The 15,424-nt window shown below is 45.8% G+C and overlaps 1 protein-coding gene across 1 annotated transcript in view; it reads left to right on the top strand.

Moving 5' to 3' along the window:
* CYL1 (alpha-N-acetylglucosaminidase family / NAGLU family) overlaps window positions 1-15,424 on the top strand; it is a 200,869-nt gene that overhangs the window by 34,604 nt on the left and 150,841 nt on the right. Inside the window, exon 3 of the mRNA XM_087687497.1 lies at window positions 3,548-3,759. Within this exon, the coding sequence (XP_087543623.1) occupies window positions 3,548-3,759 (212 nt within the window). The remainder of the gene's footprint in view (window positions 1-3,547; window positions 3,760-15,424) is intronic.

Genomic DNA, 15,424 nt, shown 5'->3' with positions numbered 1-15,424 from the left:
TTCACTAGTATGTGGGACATGTATACTTATGATGAAGATTTTAAAGTCATTTGGGAGAGTTTACAGCTTAATAAAAAGGTGAACTCTTATATACACCATGCCACCAGTTAGCCATCATAGGCGGTCACTGTTCTCAACTCCAAAGGGCATGTTTGACTGTTTTGCTAGACCATCAATGGACTTCTGTCCTTAGGGCCACCTCATCTTTGAAGAGACATTGAAAGTTGTAAGCTTGGTCTATGTTCATGAGTTTCCCTGCGGTGAGGTGATTGCATAGGTCCATGCTACACGAACTTGTGGCTCTCTAGTTGCTTGGATTGTGGACATTGGAGCCACACATCACAAGAGAAATCACCCCCCCCTCTGTCAGAAGTGGAGCAGCGGTGGAAGCATAAACATGTGCTGAAATAAACTGCTGAAACACAAGACAAAAAAGAGAAAAGAAAGAACACGATACAGATGAGAACTCAAATGTATGCACGGGAAATGGAATCCATATATCTGAACACGAGACAGTCGCATACAACAGTGAGTCACTGGCTGCGTGGGCACTGGCACTGGCTCCTCTCTCCACAGAGTCTGCAGATGGTGAAATGAAGCGACTGACTGAGGAGGAGCCACTGAGTATAAATAGGCTGAAAAAGTGGGGAGCAATCATGCTGGTCGGACAGCATTTAATGCTGGCCGACTGGTGCATAAAATGCCCCAATGGCATAAAATGCCACACCAGAAAAATACCTAAAATACCTAATAAAAATGCCCAGCTCAGATCAAGCTCAGACTCACACATGAGCTGACAAATACTCTGCTAACACCCTCTCTCAGATCATGAGTGATCTGATACAATACAATAGTACAATGAAAAGGGATCAGAAACTATATAACATAGAACCACCAAGTAGAACCATGGATACCCAAGCAGTGGGTGATCAAGCCACCACCAAGGTGCCTCGGAGAGAACCTGATGTCGATGTCGATTGTACCAAACACCTGAAAAATAGAGAAGATCATAGCATGTCTCTGTGTCCATCACTAATGTCTCGCAGTAGCATACAAGACCATCCTGTCAAAAATGCCCCTGAACATAGGTGACCACGGATTCCCCGCCTTTGGCCAAACCGCCAAAGTGTCCCCTCATGTGAGCTCCAGACGAAAGCCTCCCGCTCTCTGTCAGATGACCAGCTCATCATGAACCTGGATGTCAATCCCAGCTCCAGGATTTGATTCCGCCAGACTGATGTCGATGCGTCAGGGACGTCCCTCTCTGGAACCTGTGCACCTGTATAAAAATATAGATGAGGCGCGGCTGCCCCATCTGAACACCCGCTCACACTCCCTCTCTGGCACAAGAGAGTCGTGAGGGATGACCTCATCACCACCACTAGAAAGCAGTCGAGGAAGGGGCCACCAAGCCCTTCCCGCGATCCGAAGAAGAGGATCCCTTCCGCGCCTTGGACTTCACCTTGGTCGGAGGATCGGAGCCGGAGTCTGATGAAGGAGAGGACTCCTCGGTAGAGTCAGCATCCCACTTCGTCTTTTGCTCCTTCTTCCTGGAAGCCACTAACTTCTTGCAGTCCTTCCGCAAATGTCCCTTCTTGCCACAGTGGTAACACTGGGCCTTCGACTTCTTCTTCCCGTCACCCCTCTCTGAAGCTACATAAGCCTCACCTCCATAATGTGCCGGAAGCCGCCCCTGTAATCTCAAGGATGTCGCATGGTTGTCCTCATCAAAATCTTCAGGAAGAAGAAAAGGACGGAGAGGTCGAGCAATAGCTCCACAGACGATGTACCATAGCCGCTTCTGCACAAACCAAGCTTTCATGACAGCACTCCATGTGAGAGAATCAGGTCCATGTAACTTATCATCAGTGGAAGTGCACGTAGGAGCCATATGGAGAGGATAAGAAGAGAAGTAGAGAAGAGATGGAATTTAGAGAGGAAACACAGCCAAAACACAAGCACAGACTACAGAAAATGAGAGTTCACATGCAATAGAACCCAAAATCTGATCAATAGAAGACAAAATCTGCTATAGAAAGTCAAAAAATCAGTCAAAAACTGCCAAAAACAGAGAAAACGGCCTGAAGTAACAGTCACCCAGCCACAAGAGATGCTGAATCAGCAAAACGCAGACTGTAAACTGGAGAAAAACAGGTAGAAAACTGTCGCCAACAGCTGTAGATGAAAAAACGCAGGCTGCAGAGGGTGCGTAGGCAGTAGAGGGTGCGGAGGCAGCAGGCGATGGCAAAACTGTAAAAAACGCAGGCTGAAAACAGCCCCAAAACAGGTCGCCTGGCTGCGACAGCAGTCGTCTGATCAGCAGGGGTACAAAACAGTCCTGAAATCAGCAAGAAAACACAGCAGAAACACAAATCCTGAAAACTGATACCATGTCAGAAGTGGAGCAGCGGTGGAAGCATAAACATGTGCTGAAATAAACTATTGAAACACAAGACAAAAAAGAGAAAAGAAAGAACACGATACAGATGAGAACTCAGATGTATGCACGGGAAATGGAATCCATATATCTGAACACGAGACAGTCGCATACAACAGTGAGTCACTGGCTGCGTGGGCACTGGCACTGGCACTGGCTCCTCTCTCCACAGAGTCTGCAGATGGTGAAATGAAGTGACTGGCTGAGGAGGAGCCACTGAGTTTAAATAGGCTGAAAAAGTGGGGAGCAATAATGCTGGTCGGACAGCATTTAATGCTGGCCGACTGGTGCATAAAATGCCCCAATGGCATAAAATGCCACACCAGAAAAATACCTAAAATACCTAATAAAAATGCCCAGCTCAGATCAAGCTCAGACTCACACATGAGCTGACAAATACTCTGCTAACACCCCCCCCCCCCCCCCCCCCCCCCCGCCCCACAAAGGAAAAAAAATAAAAAATCCTTGACTTCTTCATCCTTGGAGTCCTTCCAGCTGGGGGTGTTCAGTGTGGCAATCACGCCTTGGTCGTATCAAGTTTGATATTGACACGCCCTAATCTTTGTTGGACAATGCTTATTATGTCTCCCAGCTTGGGGTAAATCTCTTATCCGTCCAACAGCTTTGCTGATTGGGGTGAGTAGTTTCTTTATAGCAGTTTTGACTGTTCCAAAGCAGTTTCCATTTCTTCCTGTTGGAAATGCCAAGGAATAATGCATTGATCACAAGTTGTGTCTCTTCCTCATTCATTCGTTATTCTTCAGCATTCTGCATTGATTCATCATCGTCTTCTTCATTTGTGTTTTGTCTATGTTGCTTGTGTTAGTTGTGTTCTCACACCGTGTTTTCTTTGCATAGTTAAGCTAAGTCAGTAATTTGATTGCGTTTTCATTGGTTCTTAATGTGTCTTGTGCATCCTTGAACCAAGAAGACATGCATGCTCAAGTTCTCTCTAACTGTAAGAGAACAATGAAAGAATTCAGTGTTTTTTTTTCACTCAATTTCAGTGTGTTCTTATTACTTCTGCCATATAGTTTGAAATGATTCTTAATTAGAAAGTGTTTGAATTTGGTGAATACACGGGGTATGGTTCACGTGAGAATTTTACAGCATATCAGGATCTTCAGGAGTAGAAGTTCTGGCTGGGCTGCATTGGTATCTGAAATATTGGTGTGGAGTACATGTATCCTGGAAGAGGACGGGTGGCATACAACTGGAATCAGTACCAAAATTGGGAGCTTTGCCACCTGTTAATAGTGCTGGTGTGAAATTACAAAGACCAGTGCCATGGAGCTATTATCAAAATGTAGTTACTGCAAGTTGTAAGTTCCTAGTGTCCTTGGTTATATGTTGTCTTATAATTAAGTCTGGTCAGTATTTGTGCAAGACTGTACGAAACTCTTACATGATTTGTGCAACTTTTGCTGATCTAAGTATCATCTCAAAGATGTATGTCATGGAGTCATTATCAAAATGTCATTATTGCAAATTGTAAGTTTCTAGTGTCCTTAGTTATCATGCTTTCGTTTCACTTATGATGTCTCATAATGAAATCTGTTTAAGTATTTGTGCCAGGCTGTATGAAACTCTTCTATAGTTTGTCCAACTGTTGCTGATGTAAGTATCATCTTGTATTTGAATAATAGTATCTTCTTTGCTGGACAAAAGAATCCAACAAATGTTTTGCTGTTGATCTATTGGACAAGCTGCAAGTCCCTAGGAATATGGGCTAATGGCTCAAAGAATTGGGCTGAAACTGCTCCACATTTTCAGTTTTGATGTGCCATATAGCATTCTTGCCTTATAAAGGATTTGTGAGGGTAAACTATCCCTCAAATTTTTTGCTTTTTCTATAGCTTTAGGGAGTGAGAGTAGACAAGTCGGAGAGAGACTATGATATGCTCATGCGTTGTTTCCGGGTCGCTACCCCTTGGTTTTGCAAATGACTCATGGATTGGTACGTGCCTTCAAGGCTCTTCTTGCCCACTTGCCTTTGCGTTTCAATCAGTCATTTCTATTGAATGATCAGTTTTTTTGATACATGCAGTAGTTGATTGGTCAGTTTAGCACGCAGCATCTGTTTGGGGCTATTGATGCGTGGCCTGTTTTTAGGGATAATACACATGCCTTGTCCTCATAGTATGGGATTCAGCATGCCTCTGTTTTTCGTGCTGAATTGCAGTATTTACACTCTTTGTTGGGATACTTGCTCAGTATGCAATAGGTTAGGGACAACTTCGATGATTTGGCCACGTGTTCCGAATGACTGAAATGCAGAGTTAAAGCTCTACAAGAGGAAGATTATGCTAAGTTCAAATTGTTGGCTAGTTTGGATGCTTTGCATGATAATAATTGTCGGACTCATCACTTTTTTGCTCATTTGCGTCAGAAATGTGCTTGGGAGAATATTGTGTGATTGATATATGAGCAAGGGAAATGGATGTTGAGCCCACATCCATCATTCAAATGTGCCTTGAATACTACATATCCTTGTTGGGTCCATAGGAAGTTCTTTCTGATTTCGTTCTTTCTATTCGAAGATACATTTGTGACTTGGTTTGAAGTCGGGTCAAGCTTGAATGGAGAGAATTGATGGAAGTAGATATTATAGAGGAAGAAGTGGAGGAAGTGCTATGCCATTTACCCCATAGGAAAAGCCTCGGTTGGGATGGCCTCGCTAATGAGCTATTCTCAACCAATGTGAAATAGCTTAAGGACCCATTGACTTGCCTTTGCTAGCATGTCTGGAGATCTGGATCGATACCTGTAGATTGGAAAATTATAGTTATTTGTTTATTGCCCAAGGTTCCTTCCCTGTCCACTAAAGCAGTGGAGGCCCATTTCAGTTATGGACTCATTATATAAAATCTTTTGAAAAGTCATTGCCAATAGATTGCAGGAAGCATTAAGGGATGAAATATCATGCATAATATTTTAAATATTCAAATGGAGATTGATTATGCCAAAGCCTCTAGCCAATAGCTAATTATGATCCAATTAGATATTAAAAAGGCTTTTGATCATGCCAGCTAGTCCTTAATGTGGCAATTAATCTTTACCATGGGCTTTGGTCCTGCACGAGTTCTCTTATTGACACTACTAATTAGGATGTAGGACCACAAAAGAGATTGCTTTATCTCATTCTCTTTGACAAGGATGCCTTCTCAGTCCTTTATTGTTTGCATTGGTTACTCACCCCATGCTTTCTTTGCTGATCAGTTGGTTGATGATAGGGAGATTGTTGGTTTATCTCTTCCTAGTGGTTCTCAACTTTTGGGTCAATCTTTGGTAGATGATTTCTTTATGTTTCTCAAGACTGATCGAACTAATGTCAATCGGGCAATGGCAATTTGGAGTCTATTCGGTTTGACCTTCGACCTTCATATTAATGCTCAAAAATCAACATTGATCTCTTATATGGAGACATATTTGCAAGAATTGGGTTTCTAGGGAGTTGTTGTTTCCAAAGGAGATATTACGCAGCACTTGGGACTTGAGCATTGCGTGATTAGATGTCCTCCGGAATTCATGATAGGTTTATGTATTGGAAATCTCAGGGTTGTGGCCTCTTCATGTGTGGCTCAAACTATCATGATTTGTATGGTTTTTTATTTCCTATCCTTGCTTCCTTGGACCAAGAAGTCTCTCTTGGAATTGGTACAACCTATTCGTTCTATGTTATGGAAAAGAAAGGCAATCATTTGGGTCAGGTGTGGACGTCTTGGTAGCATATTACTACTCCAAAACAGTTGGGAGGAGTTGCTTTATTGGATGTTAATCTTTACATGATAGGTTTGAGAATGGTGCTTTTGCAAGCCCTTTGCGTGCAAAGTCATCCTTGGATCGATGTAGCAATACGCTTTATCGAGGAGACTAGTATCTCCCATGGTGGCACGGTTATTTGGGCATGTTGGTGGCATGTGCTGCATTCTACGAGGCCTCTTGAATTGTCGCAATCATTTCTTTTGACTCATTTGATTGTCTCTTGGCACGAGATACTTAGCTTTAAAGTTTGGCGTCCTCTTGATCTTAAAGGAGGATAATTCATTACAGGTAGAAGTGTTGACCACATCCAGACTGCTTCATTGGCTAGATAAAGATTTGTAGCGAGATAAGCTCCATTTGGGTTGTAATCCGCACATGATGCTGTCATTCTTGGGCAGTCCCATTTTTATTCTTTCCAGCGCACACACCAGCACTTTGAAGTATCTAGAGACTATAGCTAGGTTTGGTCGACCCTATAGGACCAACTTTAGTAGTATAATCCATTGCTTGCTTTTTAGCCAGCTTCACCTTGTTGGTAGGATTGGATGTTAGTGAAATTGGATGATTTTCAAAAAGGGTCGGCTAATTAGATCTACCACAAGATGGTAGAGGACAAGCGATTAGTCATTGAGAAATCAAATGAAGTTTGGTATGCCCGAGATAGTAGAGAGAAGTGGTGGGATAGGTTTCTTCAATTGTGGAAGTCCAAGATTCCTTACCAGGGAAAAGTTTTTGTGTGGAGTCTGTTATTGGTGGTTTTCCTACTGGGGGATGTCCTACATGCCTGCAAGATCTCTCGGGGCCATTGTATCTTTTGCACTACTTATGATGAGACACCGATTCATCTCTTCATCTCTTGCCCTTTGGTGAGAGATGAAGACTTGCGGCGAGTCATCAGTAGTGGATGCCCATCTGTTCTTGGGTCTTGGGCAAGATGCCTTCATTGTCTTCTTTGCACTCGTATTGTCCTTGCCTTTTTCAATTTCTTAGATGACAGCTCTTTGGCACATTTAGTGTACTTGTAATGCCTTTATTTCTGATTCGGGCCTCGGGTATTCGTGGTCATGTGTGCTATTTCATAGTAGCCTAGTAGCCCTTTGGCTTTAACTTGTGCTTGATAGGATTTTCATGCCTGGCTAGAAGGTCTTTGATACTTCATTGAGTGTACAGAGTCATATAGCCCACTTGAAAGGGCTTTTTCATTGGCAGCTAGACTTGATTGAGTTAATAGATATCCTCCCTAGACAGGTTCTGCTTGCTTGGTACATTGCAGTTTCTTTTGCCTTCCTTTAGTCACTATGCTTCCTTTGTACCTTCATCATGACTACGTACGATAGCCTAGAATCATCCTCCATTTTGTAATCATGTAATCTTGTACTCTTTGCGTAATTAATACGGTTACCCTTTACAAAAAATGAGAGAGAGAGAGAGAGAGAGAGAGAGAGAGAGAGAGAGAGAGAGAGAGAGAGAGAGAGAGAGAGAGAGAGAGAGAGAGAGAGAGAGAGAGAGAGAGAGAGCTCGCCAGTATGGAATCCATCATGCCTCTCTTTGTCGACAGCGTCGACAAGCCGCCCAGGACTTGCTGGCTTTGGTCCGTTCTCTGCTGATGGATACTCTAGATGATGCGTTCTTACTAGCACTGGCAATGCGTGTGGCTCATCTTATTCAAGAATTTCAGTTGAAATCGTATCAGCAGGCCAAATTGCAGCATCTGACGGAGACTCTGCAAGACAATGCGTGCCAGACTCATAAATTCTTTCGAGCCCTCCATGCCTCTCCTGCTCGAGAGAATCTGACTAGAGTTCTGGATGCAGACGGGCATCTGGTCATTGATCCGCAGACTATTGTGCATATGTGCAGGGATTATTTCATTGATCTTCTTGATTCCACTTCTCCAGCTTCAGCTCAAACTACTCAGGCCCGTTCAGTCTTTTATGACCTGGTCCGTAATCAGGTTCCGCAAGACATGCAAGTCACTATGGAGTCAGATATTTGTGAGGCGGAGGTTGTAGATGTTTTGCTACACTTACCCAAGGATAAAAGTCCTGGTTGGGATGGTCTCACCAATGAGTTCTTTGAGGTTTTTGCTACCCAATTGGCGAAACCATTGACGGCCTTGTTTCAGCAGGTATGGGAAACGGGGATTATGCCTTCCTCATGGAAAGGAGGACTTATTAAATTGCTTCCGAAGGTTCCTTCGCCGTCTATGTTGAAACATTGGCGCCCAATTTCTTTAATGGGGTCTATGTACAAAATTTTTTCCAAAGTAATGGCGAATCGGCTCCACAAGCATCTCCCTGCCATTGTGCATCCACTTCAATATGGGTTTATTAAGGGCCGAAACATTCTGCACAATGTGTTAAATGCGCAACTGGCGATTGATTATGCACGGCATTCTAATCAGGAGGACGTACTCATTCAATTGGACCTGGAAAAGGCTTTCGACTATCTAGACTGGTCTTTTGTTGCAGAGCTTATGTCTACTATGGGCTTTGGTGATCGGATGTCGCGACTGATCTACATCATTAGTGCAGAGACGTCTTCGCGAGTCATGTTGAATGGAGGCGTTACCGAGCCATTTGCCCTTGCCCGGTCTGTCAGACAGGGGTGTCCATTGAGCTCCCTCTTCTTTGCCCTTGCGACCCATCCGGTTCTTTCGCTATTATCTCATATGGCCGCTTCCACTCAGTTGGCTGGTTTGTCGCTTCCTTCTGGACAACATTTCATTAGTCAATCCCTGGCTGATGACAGTTTTATGATTCTACGGGCGGATAAGGATAACATTCGCAAAGCATTGGATGTTTGGGATCTCTTTGGTCAGGCCTCCGGCCTTCGCATCAATGCGCTGAAATCAGCCATTCTCAGCTGCACGGAGTCGGATTTGCAGTCATTGAATTGGCAGGGTATTGTTGTGCCTCGTGGTTCCATTGTCAGACATCTTGGCTACCCCTTGGGTGTTGATGTGCCACCAAAGCAGCTACTTCAGTGGACTTCTCAGAAACTGGCAGCTAAGTTCCTGTATTGGAAGTCTCAGGCTTGGCCATTCCATGTTCGCCTCAAAGTAGCCCAGACAATTATGTTACCGATGCTCACATATTTCTTGCCCTTGCTGCCCTGGACTACTACTACTCTGAATGCTCTGACTCAATTTATTCGTTTCATGTTATGGAAGAAAGATTCCTTGCATGCAGGCATTTCTTGGATTTCGTGGTCGCATGCGTGCACCCCTAAATGCATGGGTGGAGGAGCTATTTTGGATGCCCAAACTCACATGCTGGCCCTTCGTTGGTCTCTTTTCCGTGCTATGTGCTCAGATCATCATCCCTGGGTCGTGATAGCCCATTATTTCCTTGAGGAGCAGGGGCTTCGGCATGGCAATACCCAAATCCAGAGTTCGTGGTGGCATGTCCTTAATGCTGATTCCCGATTCGCCTGTTCCTCTTCATCCTTGCTTACCCATTTGGCGTGTTCTTGGAAACTGGTCCTCCGAAAGGCTCAGTGGCATCCAGCGGAGGATCGCATGGTTGCTAATTCGTTTCAATTAGAATTGCTGGCAGTCTTGCGGATACTTTTATGGGAAGGAAAACAAGTGCTTCGACCACAATTCAACCGTATGGCACGTTTGGGCTTAACTTCAGTCGCGGATGCCACCCTTGCCAGTCGCAATGTGCTAATATCATTTCGTACAGCCAGGAGAATCTTCAGGATTCCTCATGGATACAGGCATTTATGGGAACAGCTTCTGATGGTGCTCCAGAGCAGACAACCCTTTCCCGCCCTTGCTTCGGATCGCCCTTGGCAGGATTGGGACTTTGAAGGCCGGCTGAGTTTAGATAAAGCTTCTGCAAACCAGGTCTATCATCTCCTGATTAAAGATCATCACTGGCTGCTCACTAAAGCTAATGCGCTATGGGGATTGCGTAAATCCCGGTCATGGTGGAGGGCAACTGTGATGGAAGGGTGGCTCAACAAGACACCCTTCAAATATAAGGTTTTTCTTTGGAGGGTGATGATTGGGGGTCTTCCGCTTGCTTCTGCTCTTTCCAAGCGACGAATATCCAATGGCAATTGTTTCTTTTGCACCACCAGTGTCGAATCTGCCCGTCACCGCTTTATTTCTTGCCCTATCGCTAAGAAAATATGGTCGTTCTTGTCAGCTGTTTGGAGAGCAGTGGTTGGTTTCTCGTTAAGGCCCTTTGATTGGGTCTTTGTGCAGCCCAAATACCCAACACCCGCACAGCCACACATGAAACTAGTGTTTCACTTTCTTCGCTATTGGGGCTGCTGGCACAACTGGACCATTCGGAATGCTTTTCTTTTTGATTCCGCCTCTAATGTTCAGCGGCATATTGTTCGGCTTAAGGGGCTCTTGTATTAGCAGATCGATCTTCTTCAGCATTTTGACTTACTTTCCCCGGAGGACTTGCATCCCCGGCATATGGCAATTTCCTCTATTTCTTTGCCATGACCTTGTAACTCGTAGAACTAGAACTGTTTCACATAATGGCTTAGTGCCATCATGTATCTTGTAATCAAGTACAATTGTACTTTTTCTTCGTAATTAATACAATTAACCTTCGCGAAAAAAGAGAGAGAGAGAGAGAGAGAGAGAGAGAGAGAGAGAGAGAGAGAGAGAGAGAGTAGCACTTAGCCCCTCTTTACATGATGGCCTGGATTGGCGTCATGTATCTTGTAATCAAGTTATCTTGTACCTTTTTTCGTAATTAATACAATTACCTTTTACGAAAAAAAAAAGAGAGAGAGAGAGAGAGAGAGAGAGAGAGAGTATATTAACGTCTCTAAAAGGCCAATGTGGCCTATGAGACCAAAACAGTACATACAATGATGATGATGGTGTGTTTCTCATCTAGAACGAGAAGAAAGATGAAGAACATGCCTATAAGACTGAAAAGGAAATGAAATGAAATGAAATAGTGTCCCATAAAGGGAAACATGTCAGTGATCTGAAAGTGAGAGTAGAGAAAGGAAAACCCTCCATCAATAATATGTCTGTTCTCTAGGGAAGTGTATCTCTGCATAGCTAAGGCGTCTTGGCATCTGTCTCCTGTGGCGCTCAATGATGGCTTTAATTTGTCTGTAATGTGGATGTCTAGGCCTTCGTCCGGGTGGACGTGGGCGCCTAGACCGGCTAAGTGCCACTGCTCTATCCAAAGGGACACCTACAGAAGATGAGGTCCAATGATGATGTATTCCTGTAGGCTGTGTGGCAGTAGTAGTGGTATCTGCCATATTCTGTCGTGTATCCATGAAAAAGTCAGTGATTGCTCTCTGTCTATGTGAGCCGAGCTGTGGGGGCCTCCTACTCCGTAGAATTGTTGCTCTGCGCCTCTGGAGCTCCAAGAGGAAAAATCCCAAGCATCTCTGATCCTCATACTGCATGATCCGTCTCAGGGGTCCAAAATCCTCTCGAAACAGACAGTGGTATCTACCTCGTATGTCGTAATATACAGTGCATCGGCAGATGTAGTGTTCCTCTGTCTCTGGCTCTCTGTCGCATAGTGGGCATATGCGTTCTTCTGTCTGTATACCCTCCCATCTGCCTGTCTCAATCCTCAGGTGGTGGGATGAGGTGCGGATCTGACCAATAGCTGTGCGTAGTCCATGAGGCAGCTGTGTGTCCATGTAATTGGGTCGGGTGATGAAACCATCCTCAGATACCTGGAGGAAGTGGGTCTGGTAGTGTGCCATCCTCGTGCCATGGGGCGAGGGGGGTCGGATCCAGGTCTTCTCCGTATCTAACTTCAGTATGTCTGCTCTAATCACATGGTTTAGCTCTGATCGGCTTAGGTCAAGTGTAGGGCAATCCAGGCTATAGTCAAAGGGGGGTAGTCTGTCAATCTGCAGACCATGTAGACGCATCCATGTGCTCATCTGAGCATACCAACAGTGTCTGTCACCGTCTGCTGCTAGTTGTCTAGAAGAGGCCAGGGCTAGCCGTGGGTATCTATCTTGGGGGAGCTCCCGTAGTCTATGTATGAAAGTCACTGCCTGAACCAAGGCCTCAGCCACCATGGGTGATGCCCCCAACTCAGCTCTGATAATCTCATGTGGGGTCGAGCTCTTCGCTCGTATCATGCGTGAGATCATCATGACCAGTGGTCTTTCCATATGCTCCCATCCATCATAGTATTCCTTCTCTGGTCCATCCTGGTCTCCCAAAGGCTGTCTCCTCGTGTGAAACAGACTCGGACCCCAAATAGCTGCCCCATATAGGAGTGTGGGTGTAACCAAGGTGTCAAAAAGCCACAGTTTGGTGCGCGGCTCATGGAATTGTATGTGAGCACATTGCCTCTCCAATGCCCCTAAGGCTGCATATGCTTTTGCCAAACGAGCCTCTGATGTCTCTCTCCAAGAGAACTGTGGTCCCTTCAATGTGACCCCCAAATAAACATACTGCCTAACCATCTCCACTGGCTCTCCGTCAAAAGTAAACTGGTGCTCAGCTCTTGTCACCCAAGCAGCTGAAGTGTTAAATACCATAACTTTAGTTTTCCCAAGGTTCACCTTAAGATCTCTATCTCTGCAAAAAGCTGATAATGCATCCAAGTGTCTATTTAGTCCCTCAGGTGAGTCAGATATAAGTACAATATCATCAGCATAAAGCAGTAATGGTATCAGCACTCCAACTAGGCTGGCTCCGGCCCCACCTGTCCTATCCACATATTCTGAAATTTCATCTATATACAGCCCAAAAAGTGTCGGTGAAAGTGGACAGCCTTGTTTCACCCCAATGGTGCTATTGACTGTATCTGAGATGCCCTCAGGTGTTCGTACTCTGCCTGTCACTGTCTCATATAGGGCATAGATACTCCACTGTATCTCTACGGGCACATCAATGTTTTGCATTCTTTTCATGAGTCTAGCACGTGGCACTGTGTCAAAGGCCTTGCGAAAGTCCACAAAACAGCAATAGATCTTTTTCTTGAATGCCTTGCCTTCTTCAATGATTGCCCTCAACGTAAAGATATGGTCTAGAGTTGTATGTCCCCTCCTGAAGCCAGCCTGGCCTTTTGACCTCAGGCCATGCATCTCGGCCCATTCACTCAACGCTTGTTCCACGATAGAGCCATATATCTTGGCCAGCATGTGTCCAATCATGATAGTTCGGTAGTTACTAGGTAGCGCGGGGTCTCCACTCTTAAAGAGCGGCACAATAATATGGTCTGACCAACAGGTTGGAAATCCCTCACAAACTGCCCTATTAAAGATGTGAGCCAGCGTTGGTGCCAGAATATCACAGGCATGCGTGAAGTGTTCAGCCACTAAACCCTCATGGTCTTGGGCTCTTCCATTTTTCAGCTTCCATATGGCATTCCTCACTTTTTTTTCTGTGAAAAATCTGCAATTTGCTGGTCTTGAGGTTGAGGGGAGTGGCATAGGCTCTTGGCCAGGGATATCGTAGAGTGTGCAAGCATATCCATGCCAATCATCCGGTCTAGTAATTTGTAGAGAGAGAGAGAGAGAGAGAGAGAGAGAGAGAGAGGGGGGGGGGATGCGTTTGCCCCGTCGCTTGCGCCACGTCCTTGTCGTCTGTTGCCGTCGCTTGCACTTGGAGGCTCCTCGATTGCATGCCCCGCCCTGCTGTCGCCCGCCTGACCTGCGGGCTCGGCTCCTGGTCGTCGCCCGTCTGCCTTGTGTGTCAGGGCTCTTGCCGTCGCCGTCGGACCTGGGCCCTGTGGACCGTCGCCTGATCCCTGCCCTGCAGCGCTCCTGCCGTTGACTGTTCGGCCTTGCCATCGTCTGCCAGCCCTCCTCAGCGCTCTGGCCTTTGTCACTGCCCGTTGGCCCTGCGTTTCGCCCTCCTGCACCTGCACTGTTAGGGTTACGCCCTGCCCCACGCGTTATCTACACTCCCTCGGGACAGGCCACGGCTGAGGCCGACAAGTAACAAACACGTTCCATCGGCTGTGTGTGCCGAATAAGCCCCTGGACAGCGCCTCTGTACAGAAAAGAGAGAGAGGGAGAGAGAGAGAGAAAGAGCGAGCGTGCGCGAGAGAGAGAGAGGGAGAGCGGCCTGCGTTCGTTTCTACCACCCGTGAGTTATTGGCTTTGCATCTGACCTGCACAAGTGGTGATTCAACATGGCTGGTTTGGATATGGCTTTTATCGACCAAACGGTGGCAGCCCTTGGTCCGGATTCTGATACAGAGGAGCCAGAGGATATGGTTCCTTGCACAGAGGAGATGCCCTCTGGTCCTGATTTCCAGCTTGCGGGCAAATGCACTAAGCGTTCTTCGGAAGTGACAATGGATCATTAGGAACGTTCTTATGCTCATGTTGCCTCTGATTCTGTGGATTCTCAGGATGTTGACTGGGAGCATTTGCTAGAATTTGCCGACACTCTGCTTGGCGATTATGTCCAACATAATCATGAAGCTTTTTTTGACTCTGGAACTGAAGATGTGTTGGAAGCCACGGTGGACCCGAAAAATGTATTGTGATTATTTTCGGTGTTTTATGACCGTGCTGTTATACTCTTCTTCACTGGCAGGATCCCAGTGCTTTCCCATATTCGCCAGTGGCTGCACAATCTACTACAAGGAGAGTGTGTTGAGGAGATTTTTGTTGGGCCCCGAGGCTTCTATGAGGTGCTGTTGAAATCTGAGCAGCATCGTGCTGATCTCCTATCTAAAGTGCTATTGTTCTTTGATTGCCGTTTGGTCCATGTTGTGCCATGGTGCCCAATGGCAGATTTTCAACGCCTGCTTCAACGTGAATGCGCTGTTTGGGTTGAAGTGGAAAATCGTCCGGCTCTCTATTGGCCACTGTTAAAGGATGCCATGGCCGTTGTGGGCATTGTTTTGGTCCCCCCGAGCCTAAGGGCCATGAATCGTAACCGTTTGTGTATGTTATGGGACACTGCTAGGAAAAGGCCTGCTTGGTTATGTCTTAATTGGTCTGGCATACATCCTTTGCACTTTCGTTTGAAATGGGGCAACTTTGCAGGACATTGCTTTTCGTGTGGGAAATTGGGGCATTTTATGGCAGAATGCCCAGAGAAGCAGTAGACTTCAGATGCTGAGCATGTTGCGCTGCCCATGGAAGATATGGTATGCGATGTTCCGTCGCAGGATGCCACCCAGCCACCTAAAGTTTTGGATAAAGGTAAATAGCATGTTTCGGGTTTGGATTCCCGCGGCATTGACTGGGTGGATGTACGTGCAAAAAAAGGTAAAAGGCTTGATGATGGCCTGGCGAATA

Source organism: Lygodium microphyllum, chromosome 11, assembly GCF_053477565.2.
Source record: "Lygodium microphyllum isolate KBCC chromosome 11, Lygodium_microphyllum_v1.1.10, whole genome shotgun sequence".
Taxonomy (NCBI): Eukaryota; Viridiplantae; Streptophyta; class Polypodiopsida; order Schizaeales; family Lygodiaceae; genus Lygodium; species Lygodium microphyllum.
This window is presented reverse-complemented; position numbering and strand designations above follow the sequence as displayed.